This window comes from Peromyscus leucopus, chromosome 22 (assembly GCF_004664715.2).
Source record: "Peromyscus leucopus breed LL Stock chromosome 22, UCI_PerLeu_2.1, whole genome shotgun sequence".
NCBI lineage: Eukaryota > Metazoa > Chordata > Mammalia > Rodentia > Cricetidae > Peromyscus > Peromyscus leucopus.
In genome coordinates, this window is record NC_051081.1 from 35,862,640 (window position 1) to 35,882,561 (window position 19,922).

Below are 19,922 nucleotides of genomic sequence, written 5' to 3' on the forward strand. Positions count from 1 at the left end.
TTACTGGGCCAGTCAGGGATACACAGTGGGACCCTGTCTCGAAAGCAAAATAAAAAAAGACAAAAAGCCACCCCATCCCAGCTAAATGGGAATGACTCCAAGATCTCTAACTCTAGTCTACAAGGCCCAGACCTCAGGAACTGAACATCCTACTGATCTGCGCCTGTGTCTGGGTTTTGTGGTTGGGTGCTGGCACTGAAGGAGTCAATGCTTTTAAAAGAAAAGTTTAATGATGTTCAGTTACCTTGGAGACAAAAGGCCAGACAAGCCATGCACGGTCCCAAGGGGGAAGCACCAGTGTCCTTTGGAAGGCAGACAGGAGCAAAGGGCAAGCATGATCCATGGTCTTTTTCTGAGTAAAAGACAGGCAGGGGCTGGGCTTAGATGAACCAGATTCAATCACTGGGGAGGGCTCTGGTGCAGAGGCTGCCCTTAGTTGCTTGAGAGACGGGCTCTGGGTTTCAGGGGAGAGGTACATAACCTGAGCTGCCAGCTTCTGACTAATGGGTGCAGATAGAGAGGTTCAGAGTCTAAGAAAATGGAACACGGACCAGCATTCCAGCCCAACACGTCTGAATCTGAATGCACCCTCTTCCTCTTCTAGCCTCTCCCTCCTCTGGCCTCCCCACCCCGGGGATAGACTTGCCTGTATCTGTGCAGTCGGGGAACCTGAGAGTCATCCCCAGTCCTCCTTGTCCTCATCTCCACCGTACTGAAGAGTCCTGCCGACCCCACACTGAAGAGTCCTGCCGACCCTGCCGTCTATCCTGAAGCTCAGTCTTCTCCCTGGCTGTGAGTGCTCTTAACAGCGCCCAAGTGGCCCTTTACTTCGGTCTTTACTCTCCTTCTCTAAGTACCCCAAGGGTTTCTTCTAAAACATCTCGCTCTGGCTGCTCTCTTCCTGAGCCCTTTGGTGGGTTCCCTCTGCCCTCAGGAAGCTGCTCAGCACCTGGTCCTTCATCACCCACACGCTCAGCCACACATCCCTTCTGGCTCCAGATTTTCACTTATCCCGAGCTAGCATTCTTGCCTCCCACTTGCCTGGGAAACTCCTACTCATTTTTCTGCCTTTCTCCATTGACGTTTGGGCCATCATATTCTCTCTCATCGGCTCCCACACAGCAGCAGGGAGTACTTCCTTTTTCTAGTACCATTTCCTGTCCGTAAGAGTTCAACGTTCAAATCTCATGGAGAGATTTTTGCATTACATACGTTGATACATCCATGCCTTGGCTGTTCCCTAGACCAGGAGTGTGGTACAACTGGCGGATGACTCCAGTCCAGAGTGGGAACACAGTCCCTGTTCAAACACCCCAGTGAAAACAGGGTCAGGATCCCTGGGACATTTACATCCAGTGTCTGGAACAGAGTTGATGAGCAAATCATCTGTTGCACCCTTTCTGTTGGCGGGGATTGTAAGAGACAACGCAGAGACACTTAACCGAGGGAGCAGAGTATCGCCACCGAGCGGCTGAAACCTGAGTGTGTAACAATTTATTGGGCAGTGCCTGTGCCCAGTGTGTGAGGGTCACGGTGAACGGCTGCACTGTGACTGGGCGGAATATTCTCACAGGAGGGGCTGCGGAACCTTCCCAGGCCGCCTGCCTGACTCAGCCTTGGCCATCCAGGGACAGCACGCACCAAGATGGCAGATGCGGGGGCGCTGCTCGCCCTGGGGCTGCAGTGCTTTTCACCCCCAAGGAGAAGCGGGAGGAGCGGAGGGGCGTGGGCGACGGGGTCAGAGCCGCTCGGGTTGGTGAGGTTCGCCTGGGAACTGGCGGTGGGCGGGGCCGAGGGCGGGGGAGGGGACCCGCAGAGGCCTGCCAATGGCGTGCAAGAGGCGGGGCCACGACAAACCGCAAGCGGAAGAGTCAAAGTTCAGGGGCTCGAGCCAGCCGGGAGCTCGGGAAATGGAATACCCCCACATAACCAGGATGCTGAGTTCCTCCCTGAGCCCGCAGCACGGCGCCTGGTCAGACACCTTCTCTCTGCTCCTGGCTCTTGGCGTTGCTCTCTACTTGGGCTACTACTGGGCATGTGTGCCCCAGGTGGGTGCGGGTTGAGCTCTGGCCGGCGTGCTTGGGGTTGGTTCTAGAGTGTATGGGGGTTCGTCTTCGGCCCGGGCTCCAGCCCTTTCTGAGAGGGTAGTTGGTTCTCTCCGCGCCAAGTGAATTTTGCTATTATGACCTCCTGGAGAGCGGGTTCTGCCTCTTCAGATTCTCGGAAGCTTCCCCTGCCAGCTGGGTCTTTGAGGCACAGGCAGGGTGCGCCCCTCGTCCTGAGGGGCGCAGAGATCTGCGCTTTCTGCTTTCCATTTTTAGGTGGACTAGCTAAAATATGCAGGTTGCGTCCGCTAGCTGCACAGAAGAATGGAACGGATGCCTGTGTGGTTATGGCATCAGTCCATCAATTTAGCGGGGCCTCCTTGAGGACTGACTGAGGTTCCTGCCAAGCCTAGGACAGATGGATAATTCTACCCCTACACACTCAGCCCTTTTTGAAGTGCTAGACTCTTTGTGTATACCGTGCTGGGGAAGTCTTAACAGGTTGTTTTTTTTTTTTTTTACCAATTTGGATATTTTCTCAACTGAAATGTAGATAAGATACATAATCTACATATCCCAGGAAAGGTAACGTTTTTTAATCTCATTAAAATCTATTTAGGTAAATGAGTCTAACAAGAAACCTATTGATTCAGCTTCTTTAAAAAGATCTATGGGAGTTAAACGCTCAGTCCTGGCTAATGGGAAGGCCGAGACAAGAAGATCACTTGAGCCCAAGAGTTTTGAGCCATCCTGGGCACCCGGCAACACAGCAAGGTCCTGTGCCCATACAGGGGTCATGGGACCTGTCTCAGAGCACAGAGAACCGTTGTGGCCACTGGGAAATCAAAGTAATGGAAATCGGGAGTAAAGAGGTATTTCAGTGGTTGAGGGCACCCAGGCTCAGTTCCTGGCACCTACATGGCACTCCCAGTTCCCAACTGTCTGTAACCCTCTCTGGGCTCCAGGGGCACCAGGCATATAGGTGGTTCACACACATTCACATAGGCAAACACTCACACATAGTAAATAACAATAAATCTAAAATATAAATAGTAAAAAATAAAAATGTTTTAAAATCACATAAAATGCTTCTTAGCATGACACCTAGAATGCAATTAGCATTCGACCATTTTACCTACAAGTTACTTTGTTGCTATCATAGCTATCAGTTCCACTTTGCCCTGGTTTGCTCCATCTTCGGGCAGACCAATTAACCTATGAGAGTTATCATTTCTTTACTTCTGTCTTATCTAAAAAGGTTGGGATTAGTCTGCATTATAGCGGTGATTTCATTGTTATTCCAGGGTTCAGGACCAGGGTCCAAGTCACAGGATGCACTGGGCCTCTTTACTGTGTCATTTGCCTAGCCCCTTTTGAGTAGCAGGACTGTAGATAAAACAAGATCTGATTAAATTACTTAGAAATGCCATTTATGATTAAAAAAATGTACTCTCCCAATGCTGGAGATTGAATGTAGCACCCACCACTGAGCTAACTATACCCCAGCCCTTCAATTTCTGTCTTTAACGTTAGAGTCCTCTGATTTCGTTCGGCATACTCTTCTTAAGTCTGTGAGGCCAGGCCCTCTCATTTACTCCGTGTTTATGCAGAACCAGGCAGAGGCAGAGAGTCAGGGCTTCATGCCCACTGACCTCCTTTATTCCTATTATCCCATCTCTGTCCCCTTTCCCCTAGTTGGCACGAAGAAAGGAAATATTTGTTCACATCAGGATGCTTCCTCCTGTACAGCACAGCCTAAGAACTGAGAATATGAGGTGCCCTTGGAAAAGCAGCCCTTCAGCACTGAGCACACTCACATTAGGGCAGAACTATGTAGACATTGGGGTGCTAAAAAACAGTGGGGCACAGGAAGAGCCAGACTGACCAGAGCAAGCTTCAGGGAGATGCATTTGGATCGACTGCAATGTGAGGGTCAGATTGAATGGTACTGACATTTCCTTGCCCGGTCAAGAATCCCAGCCAGCAGAGCCTGGTGACACAAGCCCAGCACAGAGGCAGGAGGATCAGGGTGAGTTCAAGGCCACCCTGGGCTGGAGATGTCTCGGCCCTGAAGAGCATGTACTTCCCCTACGGATCACAGTTTGTTTCCCAGCATCCACGCTGTGGCACTCTCAACTGCCTGTAACTCCAGCTCCAGAGGATCTGACACCCTCTTCTAGAACCCCCAGGCAAGATCTGCACCTGTGTACACATACCCACAAACAAAGGCACATAATTAAAATCAAATCAAATCATAGCCGGGCAGTGGTGGCGCACGCCTTTAATCCCAGCACTCGGGAGGCAGAGCCAGGTGGATCTCTGTGAGTTCGAGACCAGCCTGGACTACCAAGTGAGTCCCAGGAAAGGCGCAAAGCTACACAGAGAAACCCTGTCTCGGAAAAAGCAAAAAAAAAAAAAAAAAAAGACCCAAACTAACCGCCCAGAGGACCACAGCCCTTACTGTAGGGGGTCAACTGAGCAGTTGATATTATCTGTTCTCCCACAGATTTGAGGGGACAGGCTGAGTGAGGGAGTCAGTACCCAGTCAGCTGCAGGAGTTCCCTTTTCAGAGTCAGTTCTGGAGGCACACTTTAGGACTGGGGTGCTCTGGGGCACTACATGACTGTATGTATTATTTAAGGGGACCTGGCCATTCCAGTCCGAGTTATTCTGGACCCTTCACTGTGGCAAAGCAGTGTCCTTAAGGCTGGGCTCTGGGGAAGAGATCCCTCACCCTCCAGTGCCTGGGATGAGACAAAGAGGCCAATTGTGTTGTGTGGTTACAGAAGCCTCGTCTGGTGGCTGGGTCCCAGTTTCTGGCCTTCCTGGAGCAACACTGTCCAGTCACTGCGGAGACTTTCTACCCCACACTGTGGTGTTTTGAGGGACGGCTACAAACTATCTTTCGAGTCCTCCTGCAGTCTCATCCTGATGTCCATTACCAGAGGTAAGGACGCTCAGAACACGAGGCTGCCAGTTTCTTTTAACGAAGGCCATCTTTGCCCTCAAGTGTGTTGATCTGAGCATGTGAGATTGGGCATATGGAAAGACTCGCTACTTGGCACCTACACAAGCTTAATAGCTAATGCATCCATTCTCTATGGTCAGCCTTACTGTTTTACATAAAGCATGCCTTCAAAGCATACCCATGACGAGCTGCAGAGCTTGTGGGTGAGCCGGAGGGTAGACCTTTGAAGTCCAATTCCTGATAGTATTTTTGCACACTCATCTCTCTTAAACCCCAGCGAAGTCCTCCAGACCCCAGATGGAGGCCAATTCCTTCTCGACTGGGCTGAGCAGCCTAAGACCAGTCCCGCCCGGGACCCCACGACCCAGCCTATAGTACTGCTGCTTCCAGGCATCAGCGGCAGTAGCCAGGAGTCATACATCTTACACCTAGTTGACCAAGCTTTGAAAGACGGTTATCGGTAAGGACGGGGTGCAGAACTTGGGAAGGGAAAAGCGGGTCTGACCCTGGTACAGTACTCTCCGGCGGGGGCCTTTCTGAAGACCACCAAAGGGGAGGGCCTTCTTGGGAGGGTCTGGCTCACGTACCTCTGTTGCCCCAGGGCTGTTGTGTTTAATAACCGTGGCTGCCGAGGGGAAGAACTGCTGGTGAGTCCCCTCCTTCCTGTGGTGGCCCTGCACCTGCTCCCTGGAGCGCGCCCCTGGGGCTCTACCCACTTACCTCCGCCCCTCCCCTTCCACACTCCCCCCTGAGCCCTTCCTCGATTCCCTTCTCAAGGGCCTCCCTCCCTGGCCAATGACCCGGTTTGCCCTCAGACTCACAGGGCGTACTGTGCCAGCAACACTGAAGATCTAGAAACGGTCGTGAAGCACATAAAGCGCCGCTACTCCCAAGCCCCACTGCTGGCTGTGGGCATCTCGTTTGGAGGGTAATAGTCGCCTGGGTTTATTCCAAAGACCCAGCTGTTCCTCTTCTCCTTTCCTTCTCTTCTGCCCCGATTCACTCATGCCAACACTGCCCCATGGCCTTTGCGTCCACTTTCACAGGATACTGGTGCTGAACTACCTGGCACGGACTGGGAAGGCGGGAGGGTTGGCGGCTGGGCTGACCATGTCTGCGTGCTGGGATTCCTTTGAGACCGTTGACTCTTTGGAGACACCGCTCAACTCACTGCTCTTCAACCAGCCCCTCACTGCCGGCCTCTGTCGCCTCGTGGCCAGGTAGGACAAGCAGATGTGCCAGGCTCTGCTAGCGCTTGGGTCAGATCCACATGGGGGTTTCTTTTCTTTCTTTTTTTTTTTTGTTTTGTTTTTTCGAGACAGGGTTTCTCTTGTGTAGCTTTGCGCCTTTCCTGGAATTCACTTGGTAGCCCAGGCTAGCCTCGAACTCACAGAGATCTGCCTGCCTCTGCCTCCCGAGTGCTGGGATTAAAGGCGTGAGCCACCACTGCCCGGCCACATGGGGCTTTCTTGATGAGGTACGAAGAAGACAGACGCTGTGAGCTCGGAGTTAGGGAGTCCAGACAAACCCCTATGTTTTCTCTTCCAGGAACAGAAAGACGATTGAAAAGGTGTTGGATGTAGACTTTGCGATAAAGGTATTTCTCTATCATCCCCCTTGCCTAGTGTCTGTTGGTCTCCCCTCTTCTCCTATCACGTGCCTCCCCCCCACAGGCTCGCACAATCCGCCAGCTGGATGAGCGCTACACAGCTGTGGCTTTTGGGTATAAAGACAGCGCGGCCTATTACCAAGCCTCAAGCCCAAGAACCAAGGTAGACGCCATCCACACCCCCGTCCTTTGCCTCAATGCAGCAGACGACCCCTTCTCCCCAGCACATGGTGAGTGGCTTCCACTATGACCCCAAGGCTAGTGAACCGCAGATGTGGGTTGTAAGTGAGGTATGAGCCCAGGTTCTCATTACAGGGCAGCTTCCTGACCTCTCTGACTCCCCCCCGCCCCAGCCCTCCCTCTGCAGGCCGCTCAGAAATCTCCTTGTGTTGCTCTGCTCATCACAGCCCGGGGCGGCCACATTGGCTTCCTGGAAGGGCTGCTACCCCGACGACACTGCTACATGAACCGTGTTCTACACCAGTATGCCCGAGCCGTCTTCCAGCACTTGGTGGAGCTGCCTGGCCAGGGGGGGCTCGCTCCTGAAGAGGGAAAGAGCTGACAAGAGAGCTGTGTGGGGGTCTCGGTTCAATCTTTGTTTATTAAATATCGACTCTTCCTGCCTAATGAGCTGAGGGTCCCTTTCCCTTCACCTCAGGCTGGGGTAGAGCATCCAGGAGCTTACTGTGGGTGTGGCCTGGCTGGCTTGGTGCTACCCACCTGAGCCCACAGACCACTGCTACCTGAGTCTTCCTTTGCCCCTTCCTGCCCTAACAGCGAGGGCCAGCCCAGACTGTCTCAGCCAAAGCCCAGGACCTCATGTAATGGCTTTAAGGGGAGGAGGAGAGACGGTTTCTGTAAGAAGGAGCGCAACGCCTCCAGGCTCCTGGGCATCTTCACATATTTCTAGAGCAGGAAGAGCTCAACTCTGGAGCCCTGGGAGGCAGAGGGAACGAGGCAGGTAGTGTGCCCCGGGCTTCGGACCGCACTGTCCTAAATGGATCCACAGGTGACGAGTGCAGAGTTCCCAAGACCCAGAGTGATGCGGGGCCCCGGGCAAGCTTTAGCCGAGGGACAGGCAGTCCCCATCAGTCTCGTCCGAGGCGGCCTCAGCTGCGGACCTCGGTGATTCTGCTCCGGGAGGCGGCAGTGTCCAAGCCTGATTCCCACCGCTCCGCGAGGCTAAAGGAAACCTGGAAAGGCACTCTGGAGCAGCAGGATGGTCACAATAATAAGGCCGACACACATCAGGAGCAGGAGCCATACAGGAACGCTCCCTGAGGGTGGGACAAGGGAAGAAGTTGAGTCGGCAGAGCGGCCTCAGAGCCGCTTCAAGACCAGAGCCCTTAACCCCTGCCATTCAAGCAGGGGCGGCCGGGCGGCCACAAACGGTCCGTCTTCCGGGGGTTAATGTCTGCTATACTAAAGATGAAGCGGTACCCGCCCCCCCCCCCACACACACACCCCGACACACACAGCCCAACAGTGACTCACGCCGTGAGGGCAGCAGGTGCAGTTGACAACGACTGTCCACGGCCACAGAGAAAAGAGCAGTCTCATGGGACCCAAGCAGCTCTGGACCACAGCCCTTCTCAGGCAGAAAGGCCACATCGGTCACCACAATGCCATGGGCCTCCTTCACGTAATAGAGGCGCTGGAGGAGGAGAGAAGAGGTGAGGGAAGCCCGGTTGGAGGCTCCCTTTGGGGACACATGTTCCACAGCCCTCCCCTAGGGACTGGGCCAGACTCCCTCCTGTACACTCAGGGCAGAGCAAGCCTGCAGCCCTCCGGTGAGGTGGTGCCGACCTCTTACCCATTACCTGGAGAGAGAAAGCTATGTAGATGGCGACAGAGCCGGTGACCGTGCCTAGGCCTAGGAAGGTACCCGATTCACTGTAACACACAACAAAGTATTCATTGTTCTGGAAGCTGGTGCAGAAACCCCCTCACCCAACAGCGGGTCCCTCAGGAGACTAAGGCAGGGGCTCGCTCCCGAGCTCCCTCGAGCACCCACCCTCCTTCCCGGCTAAGCGGCAGCGACTCACACCTGACACTGAGGCAGGAGATGACTTCATGGCCACAGGACCGGGTCCGAAGCGGCAAGTAGGAGGAGCTGTCCCAGGCTGTGAGGTAGCAGGGAGGAGGCTGGCGCAGGCGCTTGTGGGGGATCTGCACTGTGAAGAGCCGCAGCCCGCCAGGCTGATCTGGAACCTGCCCAAATCTGGAGGCCGGGCAGAGAAGGCTCTTCAGTTCCCGCCAGCCCCTCGGGTCTGTGCGTTCTTGTACCCTGCTCACACCTGAGACCACCTCCCATGGGGCTACAGCCATCCCCAGCCCGCTCAGGTCTCCGCCCACTTCCCCACGACAACGGCTGCCCTGTGCCTCCTTTGGCCGCCCCCTGTGGTTTTCACACCTGCAGGCCTGGTAGCGGTAGGGTGTGCTGGAAGAGGTGGGTCCATTCTCTTGCCAATGCAGCTGCGTCACTAACTGACCTTTCTGCCACACGGAGGCCTTCAGGTCCCAGCCCACAGTGACCAGCTGGGCAGGGGTAAAGATTCCAAAGACGGACAGTTAGGACATCTACTTTCCTAGGCAAGCAGCGTAAGAGGCCCCCCCACCCCACCTCCTTTTCTGCACTCGCATCCCACACCCCCACCTCCTTACCTTGCCATCAGGACCCAACGCCAAATCTCCAATCTCCCCTTCATGTGCTTTGAAATCCAGAACTTTCTCCAGGCTAGGTACCTGCAGCCAAGCCAGTATCACGGTTCAGACGGGACATAGCAAGAACACTATGATCCCCATCTCTCTCATCCTAATGGCCACTCACAAGCTTCCCAGAATGCACATTCGAAGTCTCACAATTCTGGTGTTGTGACTGCAGCTGACATTCACCTCCCTTGAGCCCCTAAAACCATACCTTCCAGACACGGACGTGGCCGTCAGTCCCTCCTGTGGCGAGCAGGGTGTTGTCGTGGTTGAAGCGTACAACCTTCTGCAGCGGTTCAGTGCTGAAGTCTGTCTGGACTGCCTCCAAATTCTTTACTTTGAGTTCAACCCCCTCACGGTGAGCTTCCGCTGCTGGCTTCTTCTCCGCTGGAGCGGCCCCCTTCCTCTGTCGAGGTCCCTGCTCCTTGGAACCTGCAACGTGAACATTGGCCGGGATTTTCCTGGCTTCTTTGGTTTTTTGTTTGTTTGTTTTTTGAGACAGGGTTTCTCTGTGTAACAGTCCTGGCTGTCCTGGAACTCGCTTTGTAGCCCAGGCTGGCCTCAAACTCACAGAGACTCACCTGCCTCTGCCTCCCCAGTGCTAGGATTAAAGGTGCGCTGTGCTCTGCCCTGCCCCCGGGGTTGGTTGTTTGTTTTTAGGACAGGGATTTGCTATGTACCCTAGGTTAGCCTTAAATATCCTTTTACTAAATATCACTCTTAAGCACTGAGACTGAACCACCACAACCTAGCTGAATCCAGGTTTCTGCATTAACTAGTCCCGGTCCTTCTCTACTGAGAGCACAGAGAGCGTGGGGTGCTACCACAACCCCACATCCAATCTCTCTTCTTTAGAGATCAAGATCAGAGTGATTTTTTTCCCCAAAGCTCCTCACCTGACTTCTCGGCTTTAGTGCTCTTCTGTTGATGGACCTGGAAACGCAGAAGCTGACATCGGTCATCCTGTCCAGCAGCAAGGATGTCACCGGCCAGTGCCAGGTTCATAGTGGCCCGTGTCTCCGTGTCATGAGAGTGCAGCAAGGAGGCGCTCAGGCACCCATTGATTTGCTCTAGCTGCAGAAAGTGCTGAAAGGAAACCAAGATGAGCAAAGTTCAGGCGAGCCCGGAAGTCACATCGAGTCCCGGTCTTAGTCGTATTCCTTGGCTTCCCGCACCTCTAGCTCACGGGGTTTGTTGTTGTTGCGAGAGCTTTGTGTTCTTACCGGAGCTTCCCCAATTCGTACAGCAAGCAGGGCTTAGATTACTAGGTCCAGTTTACAGAAAGAAAGGAGTCCAGGCTCGAGCTGCTTGAAGGCAGGGAAGACAATGTGCCTTCCCGGAAAAGGGCAGAATAAGAGCCCTAGACCAGCTTCAGCTCCCGTGGTCCTGCGTGGTGGGCAGCCCTGCCTTCACAGACCCGCACAGCTTCCAGTTTGTTTTGGGACGCCTCACCCACTCTTTCTCAGGTTGAAACCGGCACCCAGGCGTCTACGCGGGGTTTTCCCACTAGAAATGGGCAGGGCCCAAAGCAGGTACAGTCTACCCCTGCACCCCCCACCACTCCCCAGCCACCCCGGAATCGCCCCCGGCCACAGCATGACCTGTTCCCCGGGGCCCTGCGTTCTCACCACGCCATTCTTTATGCCGGTCTTGGCGGCGCCTCCTCCGCCCGCAGCGATGAGCAGCCCGGTCTTGGGGTCCACCCGGAGCGCGTACAACGGGAACGGGGCCCGGTAGAGCTCCACACCCCGGCGCCGGCCCATCCCGCACGCGCGTTCACTGCCGGTCCCGCGGAACCCGCGACATGCCGCGCCCCGCCTTCCACTGCTGCCGAGCCCGGTGCCGCCGTCGCCGGGAAGGCTGATGGACCCCCGCTCAGTCCGGCGTTCTTGCCACCACTCAAACCACCGCAGGTCTCTCCGCTCTGCGCTCGCACAACTGTCTTGACTGTGGCTCGCAGACGCGCAGTGCGCAGGCGCCGCGCTCCTGGGGCCCCTCTCCGCGCAGGCGCGGGACGCCAATCCGCGTCAGCACTAGAGCGAGCGGGACGTGCTGCCACGGAACCCTGGCATCGGATCCGGTTCCGAGCCCCGAGTGACGGCGGGTCTGCCATCTTTGTGTGGGGCGTGGGGCGTGGGGCTGGAAGGGATTGCTGAAGATCGGTAAACCTTGAATGAAAAGGTTCTCGAATTGGGACGGTCCCCACTGCGGGAGGGAGGCACGGACTCGTGGAAGCCGGAACCGTTTAGGTGTTACTCCGGAGAGGAAGTGGTTTCTCCCAGGGCACAACGAAGGCAGGGACTCCAAAACAAAGCTGGCTTTAGATCAGATCCACCGCTTCCTAATATCCTAAGATGAAGAAGTCCCCCCCCCCCGCTTTGATAGCACCCTCCGCAGGGCTCTTTCTCGAGGCTTGACACCCGCTTCTGGGTGGCGGTTGCTTCTCGGCAGGTGTCTTCTGTGTTCTGTGCCTGGTACCTCACTCCTACTCCTTAAAGTTGCTTTATTTTACTCTATCTCTGTCTCTCTTGTGCATGCATGCGTGTGGTGTGTGTGTGTGTGTGTGTGTGTGTGTGTGTGTGTGTGTGTGTGTGCGCGCGCGCGCGCGCCCCCGCCACCCCCATCCCCGCGCGTGCTTCTTGCAGGTGCCCACTGAAGCCAGAAGAGGGCGTTACAGTTGTGAGCTGCTATGTGGGTGCTGGTAATTGAACCTGCATCCGCCGGAAGGGCAGCTAGTGCTCTTAACCACTCAGCCATCTCTCCAGTTCCCCCCCACACCCCACCCCCGCACCTCATCCTTCTGAGGGAGCCTTCTGGTCTGTCCATGGATTCCTGTGTTCCCCTGTGAACGAGTTACTAGCAATGTCTTTAAAAGTGGGCTGCTGCGTGTCAACCCAGGCTATCATCCCCTGAGGAATGGGCCCAGTGGCCTGATCTTTGATTCCAATGATCTGTCCACAGACTTGAATTAAACCGGAGAAGGGCCTTGCAGAGGTCCCTAAGCACCTCAGGAACCGGGGTATATGGCACTTGGTGTCCTTGTCCAGCCTTGCTGGGGACTGGCCTTATCCTTTAGCCATTGATCCCATCCTGTGAGCACAGTAGGCCACAAACAAGATTCTCAGGCTTAGGCTTTATTGGCTACACTGAAGGCTGAATGAGGGCCTTGGATGCCTCTGGTCCTCTTCAACCAGGGGAGAGCAGGCTCCACAAGGGGTTCCCAGGGTTCAAGGCCGGAGAACACACCTGGCCTCCGGCCAGCCAGCCCTTCAAGGTGTTTCTGTGACTTCCCAAGGTCTGAGAAGTCCTGGTAGAGAGGGTGGGGTTTGAAGGGGGTGTTCCAGAGGGTCTCCGTTGCTCTGGAATTAAGATGGCAACTTTTGGAGAATAGATTCTGGAGACACAGACCTCCTTGGGACAGGACACGACCAGGGCTTTGGGGAGACAGTGACCCGTCTTGGTGCCTGAGGTGGAGACCTGAAACACTGGTTGGATTTTGTTGATTGGAGGCCTGCAGACCTGAGGCTCTCGTCCCGGGAGAGTGTGCCTGTGACTTGAGCTGCTGGTGCCTGGGTTGCAGGCGTTTGGCTCCGGAGGACCTCTCCTGGACGCCTTGCTTCCTGCCGCTTTTTTTCTGGTAGCAGATGCAAGGCCTTGGCCTGGCCCCGAGGCAAGCGGAGGCCGAAGCCAATGCCTAAGCGGAGAGGCCCAGATTCCTGGCCCTCGGCACAGGGCAGCAGTTGAGGGAAGGCAAGCAGCCTCGGCCCAGTCTTGTGCTTGGGGGTGGGGCAAGACGGGGTGCGGGGCTGGAGGCACGCTAGACAAATGGGGTACTCCACGACCGGAGCCTGGCCGGTTGTGCCTAGCCAGAGGCGCTGCAGGAACAGTAGCTGCAGGTCTCGGGCAATTCTGCGGTGCCCCACACGGAGCACTAGCGCTCGGGCGAGGGCCTCGGGGTCCTTGAATTCTGCAGGGTCCAACTTGCTTGCCGTGCACCCCTCTGCCGCCCCAGGGGACCTGGTGTTTCCGGACTGAGGCCACTGCCATGTTTGTTTGTTACTGGGAATCCCTCGAGATGGTGAGCTGGGGCTGGGGGAGGTGGCCGTGGAATTGTGAAGGTCCTGGAGGTGGGGGGGAGACTGGCAAGAGCCAGGAGAGGAATTTTGTAGCTGGGAAAGAGAGGAGGAGCTGCTAAGGGGAGGAGAGAGGCACAGCCCGTAGTTGCGGGGAGAGGCTGTGTGTGGAGAGGGGCGACAAGGGTAGTTTTGGCCAAAGAAAGTGGGGGGACTTGGGAGAGAGGAAGAGTAGGGAAGAGGGACAAAGTCAGAATTGGAGTCGGAAGAGTATGAGTGAGGCCCCGGAGAGCGGGACTGGGGCAACGAGAGGGGGAAATAGGCCTGTGAGGGAGAGGGCAAAGGTAGATGGGAAGGAGGGAGGGTCAGATGGGGAGAGAGAGATGCTAAGTTGGATGGGTGGGAGTCCACAAACTGTGAGAGGACCTGGGGGGGACACCCTGGGGGCACTGCGTTCTGTAACAGCACCTGGTGGTCCTTGTTTTGAGGCAACATTGCCTCGAATCCAGGGGGAAAAAAGTGGGTGGGGCAACAAGACCAGTGATTAGAGACCAAACAGAGTCAGTGGGGGGGGGGGTCTCTGAGGCCAGTTGTGGCTGGTGATCAAGACTGCCTTCTGTGGCGGCGCTGCCGCCTAGTCTTGCTGCGGGGCGTCAGCAGCAGGCCAAGGGAGCACGAAGCTCTTCACTGGACTCTGACAGTGCTCCGCGTGACGTGCTCCGTCCAGAGCCTGCCTCTAAGAGCTTGGCTCTTCAATTTTTCTTAGCCATTCGCTAGGGACGCAGGGAAATGGGGAATGAGAGTTGTCCCTTGGGAGCCAAGGGACAGCTGCAACTGTGTGGGTAGAATCCGGAGGAAGACACTGTCTGTAGGACCTGCAGAGAAAAAGACAGAGGTCAAGACGGGGGAAGGGTTGGTCCACTTCTGGACTCGGCTTCAGGTGCACAGTGCCAGTGTGAACGCATCAAGACCCTAGATGTGAGATCTCTGGATGTAGTTCAGCTGGTAGAGCGCTTGCCTAGCATGCATAAAGTCCTGGGGTTGATCCCCAACACCACATAGAGGTGGCATGCTGGCACAAGCCTTTAATCCCAGCAGGGACACAAGGAGATCAAGGCCAGCCTGGGTTAAGTGAGTCTGTCTCAAAATAACAACAAAGACACTAGCTGTGTGTCTGTCACCTTTGAGGTCAGAAAAATCTGGCAAGATGTTCTAGAGAAGGTAAAGAAACGGAGGAGATTGGAAGGATAGAGCATAGGATAGCGTCAAAAAAGGCGGCTTAGGGCGTAGGGACCAAGACGGGGAAGGAATGGAGAACACTGGGCAGTGACTTTTACCAACGTGGATTCCTTCCGCTGTTTCCAAAGACACTTCTTCAAATAGGGGACCTGGGAGAGAAAGCAGAGTCACAAAACAGCCCGTCTACCCCCCCCCTCTGCCTCCAGCCTCTGACCCCTTAAACAGACTCTGACCCAGAATTCCAGTCTGAGTGGTACCCTCCGTCCTTTTTTTTTCAACCAGAGCTCTTCTGTGGAACAGGGTTTTGTCCTCCTAACCCCGACACACAGACTTTGTAAGCATCCTGATTTCCTGGCATACTGGCTCCCCTGGCCTCTTGTCACCCTTCAGAGTGGTGTCCCTCTTGCTCAGCCTGGCCTTGGCTGAGGTGATTATCAGACCCAGGGGCAGCAACAGTAGGGTCCAGCTGGTAAAAGGCTCCAAGAGACGGAAGCTTTGCCTAAGGGGCGGCGTTGCCGCCCCCAGTGGGAGCTGAGGGACTCACTCCCTGGAAGCAGCGCTCTCTGGCATCAAAAGCCTATGTCACAGAGGTCAGATAATGACATCATAGATTCTGTCCTCCCCCTCCCCCAATGCTCTGGATCTCTCCTCCCTCCCTCTCCCCCCCTCTCCTCTCCCCCTTCTCCTCTCTATCTCTCTCTTGCATTTGTTTTTTGAGACAGGGTTTCTTTTTGTAGCCCTGGCTGTCCTAGAACTAGGTCTGTAGACCAGGCTGGCCTCCAACTCACAGAGATCCACCTGTCTCTGCCTCCCGAGAGCTGGGATTAAAGGCGTGCGCCACCACATCCCGGCTGTTTTGGTAGAATTATCAAGTAGACAGAACTGTCGGATGCACACCCATGAACCTAGCTCGGATGCACACCCATGAACCTAGCTCCGCCTCTAATGCTCATGATCACTCGGGGGGGGGGGGGGGGGACCTGAGCCTTCCAGCTTCCTCCTTGGCTTGCTTTCTAAGGAAAGCTGTCTTCCATACTCTTTCATCCTTGGAATATTATTGTATGTTTTAATAGCTGTTTTTAAGGATTTCGTTTATTTAGATGTATGTGTTTCTGTCCGTGTAAGTGTGTCATATGTGTTCTTGTGCTTGTGAAGGCCCGAAGAGGGTGTTGGATCCCCTAGAGCTAGAGTTTTAGACCGTTGGGAGCTGCCTGACAGGGGTGCTGGGAACTGAACTCCAGGTCCTCCGCAAGAGCAGCCGGTGCTCTGAACTGCTGCACATCATTTCAGCCCCTAGCTGTTTTCTTATTGTTTTATTAAATTGTTTATTTACTTGTTTTATGTGCATTGGGGTTTGTCAGCACATATGTCTGTGTGAGGATGCCAAATCCCCTGGAACTGGAGTTACAGACAGTTGTGAGCTGCCATGTGGGCGCTGGGAGTTGAACCCAGGTCCTCTGGAAGAGCAGCCAGTGCTCTTAACCACAGAGTCATCTCTCCAGCCTAGCTGTTTTCTGAACACTGTATGTGTGTGTTCATGTGTGTGTATGTACATGTGTGTGAGTTAATGTACACATGTGTGTATGCATGTGGAAGCTAGAGATTGCTCTCAAGTGTCTGTCTAGTTACTTTTCCACTTTAGTTTTTGAGACAGGAGCTCTCACTGAGCCTGGGGTTTGTCGGTTCATTCCCTTCATCTAGGCAACCTAGCCAATGAATTCAAGTGATCTGCCTGCCTGTCTTTGCCACCCCACCCTGCTGAGTTCTGGGGGACCCAACTCAGGGTCCCATGCTTGCAAAGCAAACACCTTATCAATTGAGCTAACTCCCCAGCCAATTTTACATAATCTTTTCCTGTGCCTATAAGTGGTTCATATTCAAATCTTTGACCCATTGTTTAATTGGTTTCTGTTATTGAATTTATTTTTATTTTTTATGAGCCACCATGTGGTTGCTGGACCTCTGGAAGAGCAGCCAGTGCTCTTAACTGCTGAGCCATCTCTCCAGCCCCTGTTTTTATTTTTAAATTTTTATGTGTATGAGTGTTTTGCTTGCATGCATGTCTGTGCACCGTTTGCATGCCTGGTGCCCTCAGAGGCTAGAAGAGGCATTGGAGCCCTTGTGACTGGATGTACAGATGGTTGTGAGCCTCTAGGTGGGTGCTGGGAATTGAACCCGGGTCGTCTGGAAGAGCAGCCGGTGTGCCTAACTGCTGAGCCATCTCTCCAGCCCCTGTGCATGGGCACTCACAGGACACAGCACACACGTGGAAGTCAAAGGACAAATTGACTCCCTCCTTCCACCATGTAGGTCCTGGGAATCAAACCTGAGGCATCGAGCGTCACAGCAAATGTGTCTACCTGCTGAGCCATCTTGCTGGCCCCAATATCTATTATTGTCTCTCTTTTTTTCTTTTTGGTGCCCTGAAGCATTTTCACCCCTAAATAATGCACCATAATAAAATTAAGAATGAGTAAGAGGCATGGCTTATGTAAAGTTGGGGAAGGGGAGGCTGGGGAGATGGTAAAATGCTTGTTGTACAAGCAGGAAGACCTGAGTTGGGATTCCCCAGCACCCACATAAAAGCTGGTCATGGAGGCTCACGTCTCCACGGCCCCAGCACTGGGGAGCAAAGACAAGTGAATCCTGGAGGCTTGCTGGCCAGCCACCCTTGCTGAAATGGTGAATGAACTACAGATTTAGTATGAAACTCCATAAATAGGTTGGACTGCAATAGATGCAAACACTTGACACTGACCTCTGACCTCCGCATGCGCACAAGGGCAAATGCACCCTCTCCTCTGTGCTTCTCTCCCAGACACACATGTACACAATGGGAGAAGGGCACTTATAAAAGGATGTGTTTTAGGAAGGAAGGAATATAGAGGCTGAGGTCTCGCCACCAGGACTGGCAAGCGTTGACTTTCAGCACAAAATCCCAGATAAACCGGGCAATTTGGTTACTCTACTATTTGAGTCTTTTTGAAAGCATTCATGTTCTAGGGATATGAGGGCCATCATTTGAATATTGTTTGTATTACAATATTTGTTGTCTTCCGATATTCATAACGAGCCCCAGTCAACCGTACATGAATTTATGCTAACGTGATGTCAGTTGGTGGACCCATAGTCACCATAACGATGGGAGCTTATATTCAGAAGAACCAACCAGGTAGTTAGAAGGATGCAAATTTTAGCCCTATTTACTGACCTTGAGGGAGGAGAGAGGAACTGAATTAAGTCACCAATGGCCAATAGTGTAATCACTGCCTGTATGATGATTTTTCATTAAAAAAGAAAAAGAAAAAAACTAAACAACAGGGTTCAATGAACTACTGGGTTGGCGGTCTCATGGAGATACTAGATGGATGGTGTGTGCCCAGAGAGGGCATCAAGGAAGCTTCACATTCCTCACCCTTCACCCTCCACCTTACCTTGCCCTCCACGTCTCTTCTCTTTGGCTATTCCTGGGTTCCATTCTATCCTTTATGACAAAAGAGAAAGTCTAAGAATAAGCAAGCCTGAGTTCTGTGAGCTGCTCTGTTGATTTATTAGACTGACGGGGCAGCATGGGAACGTCTGATTCACAGCCAGTTATTTAGAAGTACGGGTGGCCCAGGACTCAACATTATAATCTGACAATCCTTTGGGGTCAGTCCCTTTGAGCTATGGGAGCCAGTGTGAACATATCCAGGTGCAGGGTGCTAGAATTTCACTGAATTGTTGGACACCCGCTTAGTTTCAGAAACATCGGAAGAAACGGAAATTCTCACCGTGAGAGTGAAGAATGACTAGGGAAACTCCGGTTCACGCCGACCCCGCATCTCTTATTTTGTGTTAACTACTGTTTGTAAAATCTTGTCGAGCACGGCAGGTGATCCCAGCCCTTGGGCGGCAACAGCAGGTGGATCTCTGTGAGTTCGTGGACAGTCTGATTTACAAAGTGATTTCCAGGACAGCCAGGGCGGTGACACAGAGAAACAGTCTCAAAAAAAAAAAAAAAAAAAAAAAAAAAAAAAAAAATTAATTAATTAATTAAAAAAAATGTTGAGCAAGTGAAAGGAAGTCCTCTAAGCATTTGGCATCTAGGTTGCAATGTGTTGTTTTAGTTTGCTGGCCGTTTCCTGTCGTAGATGTTATCTGCCACTTACTCTTCTTCCCACCCAAATTCCTCCGACTCCAGGCTTAAGAACATCATGTTCTATTGCTTTCAAACATTCTACTCTGAAACCCGCAGATAGTTGTTGAGAGGATGGATGAATAAGCTAGTTGTCGTTGGCCAAGAGTTTGACCCGGCCGCCGCCTTTTCTTCCCTTTTATTTCTTGTTTTCGTGTGTGTGTGAGGGGGAGAGTGAGGCGCTCACGTGCGTGAGGTCAAAGGGCAGCTTTCAGGAGCTGGCCATCACTTTCCACCTCTTCCCCTCACAGAGTCCCTACGTGTTTGTGCCTGAGTCCAATCAACTTACTCTTGGAGGGCAGATAAACACCACCTCAGGTTCTTCAGCAGACATGCCCAAATCTCCCGAGGTGAAAGCTTTCAGCTCTACCTGGGAGGATTGCTTGTTGGCTGAGAATCGACATAAACCATGGTCCCATGAAGTGTGAACCCTTACAGACCCAGCCTGGCTATCCTCCAATGTCAACTCTCGTAGAGATTCCTTATTTTCTTACCAGTTGCCATCAGAATCCTTTGATGAACTTTTGTGTTTGTTTCTTAGCCAGAAACCACTTGATTCTGAAACTGCTTTGAGAAGACACATTGAAAAAACCAACTCAAGTGTACAGTCCACTGTAGCAGAGGAAAGAATAGCCTATCTTAATGTTTTGTTTTGTGTTGTGTTGTTTTTCAAGACAGGGTTTCTCTGTGTAGCCCTGACTGTCCTGAAACTCACTCTGGAGACCAGGCTGGCCTCGAACTCACAGAGATCCGCCTGTCTCTTCCTCCTGAGTGCTGGACTTAAAGGCGTGGGACACCATGCCTGGCCAGGGCTTTTTTTATTGTCCCATTTCATAGTGAAAAGTGGGGGGGGGCACAGGGTACATGTGGGGGATTGGGGAGAGAGAGCACGTGAGTGCACACAAGACAAGGTTTTCATGAAAACATTCACGTGGGGCTCTGGAGAGAAGGCTCAGTGATTAAGAGGACTTGCCACTTGTCTTAGTCAGGGTCACTATCGCTGTGGAGAAACCATGACCAAAAGCAACTCGGGGAGGCTTTATTTACCTTACATTTCCACACCACTTTCATCATTGAAAAAAATCAGGGTAGGAACCTGGAG

At 53.3% G+C, this 19,922-nt stretch overlaps 3 protein-coding genes across 5 annotated transcripts; 1 reads left to right on the forward strand and 2 right to left on the reverse strand.

Moving 5' to 3' along the window:
- The first annotated feature begins 1,837 nt into the window (after positions 1-1,837).
- Abhd1 (abhydrolase domain containing 1) lies at positions 1,838-7,249 on the forward strand. The gene is made up of 9 exons (XM_028874628.2): positions 1,838-2,048; positions 4,832-4,992; positions 5,291-5,473; positions 5,615-5,660; positions 5,829-5,941; positions 6,060-6,233; positions 6,562-6,610; positions 6,687-6,852; positions 6,976-7,249. Exons 1-9 carry the CDS (start codon positions 1,911-1,913, stop codon positions 7,182-7,184), a joined length of 1,239 nt encoding a protein of 412 aa, XP_028730461.1. The 5' UTR covers positions 1,838-1,910; the 3' UTR covers positions 7,185-7,249.
- Positions 7,204-11,307, reverse strand: Preb (prolactin regulatory element binding). 2 transcript variants are annotated; one of them, XM_028874614.2, is made up of 9 exons: positions 10,960-11,307; positions 10,228-10,417; positions 9,543-9,763; positions 9,287-9,367; positions 9,036-9,160; positions 8,670-8,843; positions 8,443-8,515; positions 8,117-8,276; positions 7,204-7,899 (listed from the first exon to the last, which is right to left on the reverse strand). In XM_028874614.2, exons 1-9 carry the CDS (start codon positions 11,092-11,094, stop codon positions 7,805-7,807), a joined length of 1,254 nt encoding a protein of 417 aa, XP_028730447.1. In that variant the 5' UTR covers positions 11,095-11,307; the 3' UTR covers positions 7,204-7,804. The 2 variants fall into 2 exon arrangements, with proteins under 2 accessions (XP_028730447.1, XP_037053982.1); XM_037198087.1 differs by lacking the exon at positions 10,960-11,307 and adding an exon at positions 10,555-10,835.
- Positions 11,308-12,449: 1,142 nt separating this feature from the next.
- Prr30 (proline rich 30) lies at positions 12,450-18,076 on the reverse strand. Of its 2 annotated transcripts, none has more exons than XM_037198088.1 (3): positions 17,855-18,076; positions 14,742-14,792; positions 12,450-14,279 (listed from the first exon to the last, which is right to left on the reverse strand). In XM_037198088.1, the coding sequence occupies exon 3, from the start codon at positions 13,897-13,899 to the stop codon at positions 12,697-12,699; it is 1,203 nt and encodes a 400-aa protein (XP_037053983.1). In that variant the 5' UTR covers positions 13,900-14,279; positions 14,742-14,792; positions 17,855-18,076; the 3' UTR covers positions 12,450-12,696. The 2 variants fall into 2 exon arrangements, with proteins under 2 accessions (XP_037053983.1, XP_028731496.1); XM_028875663.2 differs by lacking the exon at positions 17,855-18,076 and adding an exon at positions 14,877-15,241.
- Between the last annotated feature and the right edge of the window lie 1,846 nt (positions 18,077-19,922).